The 12,093-nt window shown below is 34.4% G+C and overlaps 1 protein-coding gene and 2 pseudogenes across 1 annotated transcript; 1 reads left to right on the top strand and 2 right to left on the bottom strand.

Annotated features, from left to right (window-relative positions):
- Window positions 1–4,470: 4,470 nt before the first annotated feature.
- LOC110419655 (uncharacterized) lies at window positions 4,471–5,100 on the bottom strand (annotated as a pseudogene).
- A 1,333-nt stretch (window positions 5,101–6,433) lies between these two features.
- On the bottom strand, window positions 6,434–10,067 carry LOC110419653 (putative LRR receptor-like serine/threonine-protein kinase At1g56140; annotated as a pseudogene).
- Window positions 10,068–10,291: 224 nt separating this feature from the next.
- On the top strand, window positions 10,292–11,032 carry LOC149526984 (uncharacterized). Its single transcript, XM_089784112.1, has one exon. The coding sequence runs from the start codon at window positions 10,292–10,294 to the stop codon at window positions 11,030–11,032; it is 741 nt and encodes a 246-aa protein (XP_089640238.1).
- The last annotated feature ends 1,061 nt before the right edge of the window (window positions 11,033–12,093 follow it).

Below are 12,093 nucleotides of genomic sequence, written 5' to 3'. Positions count from 1 at the left end.
AGGTCTTTCGAATGAAGATAATGTTCGTGATCAAGCAACGGTGAAGTTCGTGATCAAGCAACAGCGAAGTTCGTGATCAAGCAAAAACGAAGTTCGTGATCAAGACAAAGTCCAAGTTCGTGACTCTTGAAAACGAAGTGAAGAAATTAATCAGAGGAATTTTCAGAGATTATCACTCACATCATCAAATATTTGTATTTGTTTCATAATTTTCAAGTCAAGAAATTTTGACGAGAAATTTGTGTGTACACCTTTATGCAAAAACAAAATATACTCCATTTACAAAATATTTCCTAAATAATTACAATTCAAAATTCCTAGCAAACATGCTTAATAATCATCCTAATCTTAGACACAAAAAAGCCGTGAACCACCATAAAACCCATCAAACATGCTTTAGTTTCCCTTTTTCCCTAAGTCCATCATTTTAACCAATCTGATCCAACTCATCAACATGGACATCTCTATCACAACACACATTTCGAAGTAAGCCATCACCAGAAAGCATTTAGTTACCACATTTATTATGCTGCCTACAATCACCATAAAAGAGTAAAATCGCTGTTTATCACCTTTAAAAACCCCAAGATCCACCATCCATCAAAAATAAACAAAATAAGAAAAAGCTCGATGTCATCTCTACTCTTTGGATGGCGAGATAGATAGTATTTGACCAGAGAAAGAAATCGAGATTTAATTTTGAAATTTTTTCTAAATGGCGGGATAGAGAAAACTAAAACCATTTTAATTGTATGAAATTGTTTATAGCGTATTGTTGTCAAGTCATGCCAAAAATTGGCTAAAAATAGTTAAAATTATTAAAAAAAGGGATATTTTTGAATTGAGCTTATGAAGAAAGTTATCTCTCATAATTTCACCCAAAAAAAATGAGGAAAATACCTAAAGCACTTCTTGAAACGTCTTTCAAAGATTTAGAATTTAATAGGAAGAAAATTCCTAAAGAGATATATCAAGAGCTTGACTAATTGGTTAAACGGTTTTCCACAATGACTTTAATTTTTCGACAATGACTTGCTCTCATCTACTTAATCCAAACAAACAAAAAGAAAGAAAAATGTTTTCTTTCTTGACCCACTTCTGGTCCTCAGCAAAGAAGAAGAAAATTCTTAAAGATATTTTCCAAGAGCTTGACTAGATCTTTCAAATGATGACTTGCTCTCATTTCCTTAATCCAAAAAACAAAAAATGTTACAATGGTTCTATATTTTCTTGACTTAAAGCTTGTTTAGCCTCCATCGCTTTTTCTTTCAAACCCAAATTCGTAGCATGCGAACCAAAAGCATAATTTCCATTATTTGCCTTCATTGCCCATCCTTTTATTCTGCTGGCCTTGTAATATATATTATATCCCTCGTTAAAAAACCAAGATTTTCTTCTTTGCATGGTATATGAAAGCAAAAAAGGAAAGCCCAACACCTCATTTCTCTTTGTTCAAATTTTGAAAAATTGTTACAATAAAAACGGCTGCAATGTTGTTTGTGGTATTGGTCACCTAGTACATCAAGGGTGGGGACTAAGGTGCTTTATGCAAGATCTAAGGACAAGTTCAAGAGACAGTTGGATGGCATTCAAGTTGAGTTGCAAGCAACATATCCAAATGAGATGAGCTTGGACATCGTCAAAGGGTGAGCTCTTTAATTCCATATAACTACTTCCATTCAAGGCATTTTCCTCCACAATCTATAGTCTTTATTTGTGAGAGTGATTCCTTTGTTTTTAAATTTCTTTGTATCTCAAGTAATCCCTAGCCTAATCGGTAATTTATAACAGTAGGAGAACTGTCCTTATTTTTCTAGTTTTCATCATGACTACATCTATATATCTTCTAAATTATCATTATGGATATTTTTTATTTTATTTTAGAAGTTAATATTACTTATATTATCTCTTTTATTTTTGTTTAAACAAGTAAACATCATTAATTTTGAAAATAATTTGTGACTGTTAGGGAATTCGCTTTCAATTTAATTAATTCAGACAAAATTTCCATATGATATGTTGAATCGTAGCCAATGGTAATAATTTTATTATTTGGAAACAATGACCATAAAAATGAACGAAAAAAGAGAGGTCTCTATTGCTTCTTATCACTAAGTTTTTTCCAATATTCAATCTACCACTCCTCCACTTGCGTAGTTATTTTCTTCATTTGGTTGAGAGAAGCTTGAAGAGCTTAAGGTTCATTTGGGGGAGGCAATGTGCATGGAAGCCTATTGCTAGGGGACTTTACCATGGACTGCTCCATATACTCCATCCATAAACCTTCCCTTGAGCATGCTGCCATTTCTGAGCAAACCTTTTGGGCTTTTAAAGGTATTGTTGGTTTAAAATTCAAGAGCTTGGCATATTCGTTCAACAAATGAAACATATAATCATATATGCTTTGCATTGTTAGAAACTCTTCAATTAATTTGTTTCTTGCCTCCCCAGTAGCTTGTGCCTGAGAAAGTAAAACGTATTATTTTATGAGATAAAAGGATTGTGAATGACATATAAAGAAGCAGACAAGTATCAAACAAAAAAAAAATTGGGATGTAATCCATTCCAATCCATATTCCATTTGCCAAGAATATATATATATATATACACACACACACACACACACACACCTTGTTAAGGCGATTATTGCCTCATTCAATTGCAAACTTTAGAGTGTTGCGGATGGGCCAGTTGTGCTGCATTGGCACCATGCTTCTCTATAAGAAATCATAGTATCGGGGTGTTATCATCAAGGTCATGTTATCGCATGCTAGTATGTATTTCTCACTTACAGACCATGTCACTCTTTCTATATAAATTTTGTATCTTTGTGCAGATGGTACCATACCAAAATTCAAAATCTTTATTTGTATCAAAGAAAAAGAGTAATGAGTATTTTAAAATTGAAATTTATGATAAAGGAAACAAAGAAATAACCTTCGATAAAAATGAGATAAGAAAGGTTCCATCTATACCTATGGGTGCACTGATCTTCCAATTTAGGATACATGAACCCTTCTTCTGTTGGTCCCAAAGATGTGTGCTAGAAGGGGGTGAATAGCACTTTTTGAACTAGAATTGACTTCTAAGGGGCAAGTTAAAGGTCAATGATGAGAAGTTAAATGCTGGATGAATGAATGATTAAAAAAAATGAAATTAAAAATAAAAGAGGGTAGACAATGCACAAAGATTTATAGTGGTTCGATCTTTTTGATCTACATCCACTACCTTGATCTTTCAATCAAGGATTTTCGAACCAAATCACTACAAATGGTGGAATTCCCAAGCTTCCACTAAGCTTTTACAATGGCTTTTCACAGGCTCAACCACTACCTTTAATAATAGTTTTTCTTGGGATCAACCAAAACCCAAAACTAACTTTTCTTGGCTGAGTTAGAACCTATAAAACCAGTCAAGCTAACCTAAGCTAGATTAATTTTCTTAGAGTGACTCGCACACTTTAAATAATTAAGAAGTACAGATATAAAAAAGTACTTATGATCACTAACCTGATCTAAATGATATAATTTGAAGTGCTAAACTCTATTACAAAGATTAGAGTGAAGTGTAGGAAGGATGGAAAGAGTTTTTGCTATTTTTAAGCTTTTTTTGATCTAGGAAGCATCTAATCTTCTTCTTAGTCGTTGGGGGTGTCTTTTATACTTGAAAAATCAATTTGATAGATGTTGATAGCTTCAGACCATTGGAAACAGTTTAGAGTCAATTCTAGCCATTAGTTTGTCTTCAATCATTCAAATTCAAATTTTCAGACAGAGTGATCTTAGTTGACTAACTATACTTCTTAGTCGATTAAGTCTTCTCTGTCTTGTAATTGAAGTCTCTGGTAGTAAGCTCTTAGTTGACTAACCATGCTTCTTAGTCGACTGAGTCTTTTCTATCTCACAATATGCTTTCCTTTTTTAATCAATTAAATAAGGCTTTAACCGATTAAGAGCTTACTATCTTTGAACTGGCCAACTTCACTTTTGAATTTTAGCTGACAAACTCTATTGATTATCCAACTGAAAGGCTTCTGCTTTGTGGCTCATTTGTAACTCCTTATTCTAATGAGTTTTGATATATGCTTTTTAGTGATTAATTTATTACTGACATACATTTTTAACTTGCATACTCAAGTAGTATAGTTAGACATTAATGAGTGGGAATGTTTTATTATCATCAATAACTTATGGAGCCAACAGTTCATTTGCTTTGGTCCAATTTGAATTTTTTTTTTAAAGAATAAATTGTTAATTATGTATGGATTTTGTAATTTTTTGGCTTAGGCATTAGCTAATTTACTCATGACTTCAATCAATGTATAGAAGACCATCCAAGACTCAAAATGGTAAAAGAAACGCAACTTTAAACAGTTACCTGAGTATAAAGGCGAACATTCTAGTTGTATTCATTTGAGAGGTTACATTTTCGAAAGTCTTTCTTTTCTAAAAAAGTATATGGGTTACACTTTCAATAGGCATAAGGTATCCTATCTTCCCACTTGATCCTCTTGTTGCCATTCTTTATTGCACTTAGCATCTGCTCCCATGGCATTATATAAACCTCAGCCTAGCCAAAGCAAAACAAAGTAAACATGACTAGCTGGTTAATTGCAATTAAAATCTGGTAGTTTTCTTTTTACTTTTTTTTTCACAATATTTATGTGTTGTGGTATTATGTACAAGAATTTACCATCCCCTAAAGGTCCAATCAGGGACCACAAATGTCGAGTGCTTCCTCCTCACCATAGTAATGAAACAACGGCGGTGGTGATGTAGCCTTAGGTCTTTGGCAATCCATTTTTCTTGATCCTTATCTTGTCTCTAGTAAAGAACAAAAGGTCTAAGTCTGGTAGCTTTCCAAGGCAAAATTTAGAAGCTGAAAAATGCCCCATAGTGTAAACAAATCCTTTCTTTCATAAGGCTTACCAAACTTCTCCATGTAGGCCTCACTCTTGACAATTACAAGTCTAAGCTCTACACTTGATTTCTTTCTTTCAATAATTTTTTCTGTAATTCCTAAACTTTTCCAATGTTGTAAATCATGGTGGATCCACTAAAAGCAGTCCGGACAAGTTTCAATTGACAATTCATCAAGTTTAAATAATTATGGGTAATTGTCAAGGCATTTTTGTTGCCATCTTGAATTAGAGCAGTTTAGAGTATACTGAATTCTTGGTTGGAGCTTTGTAGTGCTACTTCATGAGGAAGAAATCATCAAGTGAAATGGATTTCCTTGTATAATAGGCTGAGAAAAAAGTAGACAAAAAAAGAACAAGTTAAGCAGCTGCGATAATCTTCTTGTAACAAAACTTGATATATAGAAATCTAATACCTTTGATGTATGTATACCAATAACACTTTCATTCTTTTAGGGTTTATTGTCTAAACAATAAGATAATAGTGCGGGCATGGACTCTCAATTGAGTTAGTCTCTGGATGCATCATATGAAGAATGTCGAGGGTCATCCATGTTTTCCTGTTCTTGTTTGCTAGACATATTAGCAGTTGCCCTTGCAAATTTGATGAAAAAAAAGCTGCACACCTTTGGTGCTTTCAATTCACATGCTGATGAAGAGAATTCATTTCAAAGTGACAATTAAGGATCTAAACAGTGTTTTTATATTCAAAACATAGTTTAATAGTATCTAAATGCCAGTATTACCAATATTAGTTGCATCTAAATAACAGTATTAGTTTATGATGTATAAAAAAAAAACATATTAGTTATATCTAAAAATTTCAGAGCCACGTTCACTAGTACTTCAAAAAACTTTTAGTGTTACATACTCATAGATACACTCCAAATCTGGTATAGATGTACTCAAGTTTCACATCAACTCATTAAGTAGCTTAACTAAATTAAGCCATCCATAATCTTTATAAATATTGGGGTGTTACACAATTGGGCGGCCGAAGTGTCAATCAATTGCAACCCAACTGAACCACACAAAGGCTCATTTTAATTTTAATATATAGTAAAGTAATAGACGATTGAATTTTAATGATTGGATATTTATTTTTATTTAAACATAAATTATTATAATTATAATAATTGAATTTATTTCTTAAATTATATAAATGATAGATTTATTTTTTTTCTTGTATCTAGGAAAAATAAAATAAAAGGCAATAAAGTAAAAAGAAAACATGAGAAAAGATTAGGCTGAGGTTATTTTACATTTTCTCTATTTCCTTTTTTGCTAATTTTTTGATGAAAAATATTTATTTAGAGACAATAAAGGGAAAAATAAAACAATGAGAAAAAGTAAAAGAAGCTCGTCTTTTCTTTTATTTAGATTGAGGTTTGTTTTCCACTGGTTTGCAAAATCTTTTAATCAAATAGAAATGGGCTGCTAATTAAATGTTCTTTCTTTTTCTTTTTTTTTTTGTAAAATAAATTAACTCTTCTTTCTGAAGATGCAGTTGCGAACTTACGGACTCTCTTCAATGATCCCATCACACCTGGGCTCGGTGACATGCTTTGACGGTATTAGGAAGTTGCTGTAACTACTATTGCCACGTACACAACTGCCTACATCTCCGAAGTTTATGTCATCCAAGTATCCAAGTCTCGATGTTACGAGACTTACTTCAATATCTCCCATAGGCATTCTCACAACTTTGGACATCAGTGGCCTTAACAAAGGTGACGATTGAGTGCATAAGAATGCCACAGCGATCACAGGCTTCACTTCTTCCATGTTGGACTCATCACTCAATCTTGAGTCTAGCAGTTCCCTTTCTCTGTCGCTTTCACGTAGGTTCCAAGCCTGATGAGGGCGGGAGAAGGAATAGAAGGTTTTTCATAAATATAGTGGTACTTGTTATTATTTAGGACTATATATTCTTTATTTATCAATATTTGTTATTACCATATATATGTATGTACGTATCTTGAAACATCATCATGAAACAAAAAAGGGTAAGGTTTAGTGACAAGTCATGCCAATTTAAGAATTTGTATTTGATCTTCGTCTAAGCTCCAACTTATTATTTGGCCTCCCCCCAACAATCTCTAGGGCTACAACACCAAAGCTAAACACATCAGCCGTTTCTGTAAGGTGCCCTCGCAGGACATACTCTGGTGCAAGATACCCATTACATTAATTAACAACAGAAAACAAATATATAACCTCTTCACTCAACATACTTGGAAAGTGGGAAGAAAATGGAGAAGTAACAAATTAAGAATGCTACAGATATTTTGTCTCAAAGAGTATTTTACATTGTTCCTGCGACTCGGGTGCTAATATGGGTCATATGGCAGTCGTGGAATTTGGCCAAACCAAAATCTGAAATCTTGGGGTTGAGATCAGAGTCAAGCAGAATGTTACTGGCCTTGACATCTCTGTGTACTATTCTGATCGAGGAATCCTCATGAAGATAAGCTAGACCCTTTGCAACCCCTAAGCATATGTTAAATCCCATTGGCCAATTCAAATCGATGACGAAGATTAAATCTGATAAACAATGTCAACAGTAGAATGGAAGTCAGATCTTGAAGTGCATGATTAAAGACCATACTTCTTTCACTAAATATTTGCTAGCTAATTAAAGCTGTAGCACAAAAAAACTTTCCATCATAGCACAAAATACATTAGCATTATGTTCATGTAGAATTATATCCCTTCGTCTTCTTGGAATAGAGTTATAAACTTCAACATAACTAACAAGAAAATTCTCATGCATCTAGGTAGGTATAAGATAAATTTACAGGTGCGATAAGTCATTTTTCGTACTAAACAATGCTTGATCAAGGCTATTGTTTGAGAGATTTCATCTCCCTCAATGCAGGACCTATACTGCCTCACAAGATTGCAATGTTGAACAGCAGATATAGTAGCAATTTCTGCTGCAAACTAATCTCTCCCATGGTGGGATGCTTCAGACAATTTTTTCATAGCAACAGCTCTCCCATCTCCAAGAATCCCCTGTATATCGAGTATATCTTTTATCGATAAAAACAATGCATAATAAAGATGTAACAGTAATTTTATTTCATTAATTAGTTATCTTCCATTATTATGTGCTGCACCTGACGGGAGAAAAATAATTCTTGTAGTTCACTACTCATACTGGTTTGTGGTGAATGTCTTGTTGAGTTTGAGGCTGCGCGATCAAACTGGACTACACCTCGTGATTCGCAGCTACTCTTTCCCAATTACACTAACTTTTATGATTTCTTTATTAAAGTGGTGATTAAAAGAAATCTCGTATGAGTTAAATTTGGGATATTCTAAGCAACATAAATATAATAAAGGATCATTACACTTATTATCAAATGGTTTTAGACTGGATGTCTATCCTAAAATTTAATATAATTTCAGAACAGGCACCTTTGTAATAGACTTGTTATCAAATTAGTTTTGAGTTTTTTGGTGATTTGACAAGGAGGCACTGTGAGCACTGTATATTTAGTGTAAAGATAGGGAGATTGAGGGTCTCATTTCACCTATAGCAAAAGAAAAGGAGCAGTGTGAGAAGATTACCAAATGGGATATCTAGCTTTGAAAGTTGAAAACATTGTTTGCTCCTGGTTGGTCTTTGGTTAGAACGATGGCTCATCTTTTTTTAAAATTTTTTTTTTAAAGGCAATGACTCACCTTATAAACATGTCCAAACCCTCCCTGTCCTAGCTTATTTGATGGACTGAAATCTTCAGTGGCAGTTTTTAGTTCAGCATAAGAAAATGCCTGTGGCGTAGCGTCCATATCGATCAGTTCCTTATGTTTGACGGTATTTAGCATCTTTCCCCTCTTCCGGTGAATATAGACAACTGCCAAAACTGATAGACAGGTTATAGAAACGCCAAGAACAGTACTCAGAATTATCAGCCTTGTCGTCACAAGTTTTGGAGGCTTGAGCTTGTTAATTGTGGGAACAAAATCTGCAACGAATTAAAAATCTACCTAATCAACAAATATGCTCCGCATAATTAAGGGAGTCCTTAACTTTCAATCATCTAATTGCACTGAATCATGAAATGCCTGGGGTAGCACTGATTGCTGATACAGTAGGTCCATATGTACCTCGAACAGGCATGCAACAAGTCCCCTTTCCAGCCCAAAACAGATGAATTTCGAGTTAGTTTTCTGATACCTTGGCAATGAATTGTTTTCTAACTGCTAGGAATATGGCCCCATTCCCTTCCTTTCTGATGTCAAAATCCTTTACTCGAAGCTCTCCCGGCAGATAAATTGAAAACATGTATGGTAACTTGTAACCTTAAAGCTTCACATGATTAAATAAGTAAAAGAATTGCGCTAGATTTAGGATGAAAATAAGCACCTGAATATAGATGTCGAAAACTCGCCTCCCTATATTTGTCCATGAAGGAGAATCTTGAAAAGCTGTTTCCACAAAGAAGAGTTCAACATTGTAGTTTCCGTTCTCAAGTCCTAATCCATATTATCTGAGTGACCCCCAGAGACTCTTGCTGCCTGCATCAGTTTTGTGTCTAAAGTTGTTTTTATTCCGTTGGTGTTGAACTGATATATTTAGGATTTCCACCAATATCCATAAAAAATCCACCATTGCTAACTGCCCACTTATTTGTATCTGTCACAAAATATGAAGCAGGACCAACCAGATTCTCATCAATGTCAAACTCAATGCCACTAGAAGAGTTATCTGTGGACCACCGCAGCTAATGGCAAAGTCACTGTCTGTTTGTCAGAAAAAAATGAAAAACTTATCAATGGGAAGGCGTAAGAGTAGTCTGATTTAATAAAGGTGAAATAATAAAAGATAGGCTTAGAGACTATCTTAATCTAGTCAGCATTGCATAAAAAACAATAGAGAGGGCTATGGAAACGATTTAGTACTCCATTATTCGGGGGTTTGGATTGTTGTTGATAGTGCTTGCATGATATTTTGAAGATGAATCACACGTGCCATGGTTGATTTCCAGGTTGAATTATGGAGATGTGTCTGCATGAATGGGGTGTTATATTATGTGTAATTTTGCATGCTCTTTAATCTTTCACAGTTAGCACTAGTAATCTCTACATGAACCAGAGTAATTTGTGTAATCTCATCCCTTGTCAAAGTATTTGGATATACCATGCTAATGAATGAAAAACCACGATGAAGAAGTTTAGTTTGAAAAACCTCTGTTCGTCTTTGTTTTTGAACCATTTAACAAAGGTCGTTTACAGTGACCTCGTTCTTGTCTTTTACTTCTGATACTTAACATAGTTTCAGAGCAAAATTAAGTTCTCAAGGAACCGTATGGCCATTTGAACCAAAGACTTTCTTTGAAAATAATTATACACTCGCTTGAAAACATAATGGCCTTTCCATCTCCATCAAACACTGCATTCAGCCTTCAAGCACCTCCAGTGTTCAATGGAGAAAATAATCCAATTTGGTTTGAAAAGATGAAGTCATACCTTCGAGGTCTTGACCTCTGGGATGCTGTTGAATCAAGAGCTGAAGTTCCCACTCTAAAAGATAATGCAACCATAGCTCAAGTCAAACAGTATCAAGAGGAAGTGGCTAAACAATATTATGCCTTGTCTTACATCCAGGGAGCTCTTACAGATGCTATGTTTGTAAGAATTATGGGTTGCAAAATTGCCAAAAATGCTTGGGAAAGATTGAAAGTTCAGTTTGAAGGTTTTGAAAGAATCAAAGAAATGCAAAATATGAACTTGACTAGGGAGTTTTATACAATGAGAATGAAGAATTCTGAGAATGCAAAGGACTTCATCAGTAGACTTATGAGAGTTGTTAATCAACTGAAACTCTCAGGAGAGGATATTTCAGAAAAAAGAGTTGTTCAGGAGGCCCTTATCTCCCTACCAGAAAATTTTGAAGCTACAGTTGCTTTTATGGAAAAGAAACTCTCCAAAATGTCATTATTAGATGTGGCATATGCCCTCCAAGCAACTAAACAAATGAGGGTTATGAGAAGTGATATTGTAATTGAAACTACCTTATTGGAAAAAACCAAAAGGAAATCAGTGGGAGAGTCTAGCTCGAAGAAAGGCTCTTATGATTTGAAGGAGAAAGAAAAGGGGTTCAAGTGACAACTAGAAATCAGTAAAAGAAAGGTAAGATGCATGCATGTTCTTATTGTAAGAAGAAAGGTCATGTTGAGAATAGTTGCTGGTTTAGACCCTATGTCAAATGTCGAAATTGCAATCAAATGGGACATGTATAGAGAATTTGCAAAAATAAAACTGAAAATGCAAGAAAAAGTGATGAACTAGTAGAAAAAGCCAAGTTAGCTGAAGAACACTTGTTGAGGGCTCACTTAGGGAATGTGAAAGCAGTTAATGCAAAGCTGTGATTGCTTGATGGTGGGGCTTCTAATCATATGACACCTAATAAGAAGCTATTTGCTGAGTTTAATGAGCACTATCGATTCAGAGTAGAGATTGGAAATGGCATCAATTTGCAAGTGAAAGGGAAAGGGTTAGTAGTAATACAAACTGCCAGTGGTGACGGGTATGAGTTTGAAGTTCTTTTAGTTCTTGAACTTACACAAAATCTACTAAGTGTAAGGTGATTACTTAAGCAGAATTATGTTTTGTTGTTTACGGACTTATCATGCAACATTTATGCTCCTAATGGTACTTACATGATGAATATACCTTTGGAACAAAATTGTTTTCCCATAAATTGGAATAATACATCCATGTAGGTGTTTGAGATTGATTCAAATATGACTTCGTTGTGGCACAAATGATTAGGCCATTGTAATATTGCATCCTTGATAGAGGCCAGTTTAGCAGGTTTATTGGAGAATCTACCTTTAATAGATAACACTGATCAAGTATGTGGGGCTTGTTAGTTTAAAAAAAATAACAAGGAAGCCTTACCCTTCTATGAGTTCAAGCAGAGCTGCAAAAAAACTTGAATTGATCCATACAGATGTGGGAGGTCCATTGAGTGAAGCCTCTTTAAATTGGACTATATTTTTTCTAAATTTCTTGGATGATCAAATCCAGATGTGTTGGATTTATTTCATGAAGTTGAAGTTAGAAATCTTTAATCATTTTATGAGTTTCAAAGCCAAAGTGGAGACAGAAATAGGGAGAAGAATTAAAGCTCTCAGGTTAGTGAGCAAGATGAGATGGAGAGTTTA

Source organism: Theobroma umbraticum, unplaced genomic scaffold (assembly GCF_002168275.2).
Source record: "Theobroma umbraticum cultivar Fairchild unplaced genomic scaffold, ASM216827v3 scaffold_67.0, whole genome shotgun sequence".
NCBI classification, from domain to species: Eukaryota; Viridiplantae; Streptophyta; class Magnoliopsida; order Malvales; family Malvaceae; genus Theobroma; species Theobroma umbraticum.
The sequence above is the reverse complement of the archived record's forward strand: the minus strand, read 5'-3'. Positions and strand labels throughout refer to the sequence as shown.

Bases quoted from the DNA above. Each gene is read 5' to 3' on its own strand.
- LOC149526984 (XM_089784112.1), top strand. From the start codon at position 10,292: ATGGCCTTTCCATCTCCATCAAACACTGCATTCAGCCTTCAAGCACCT.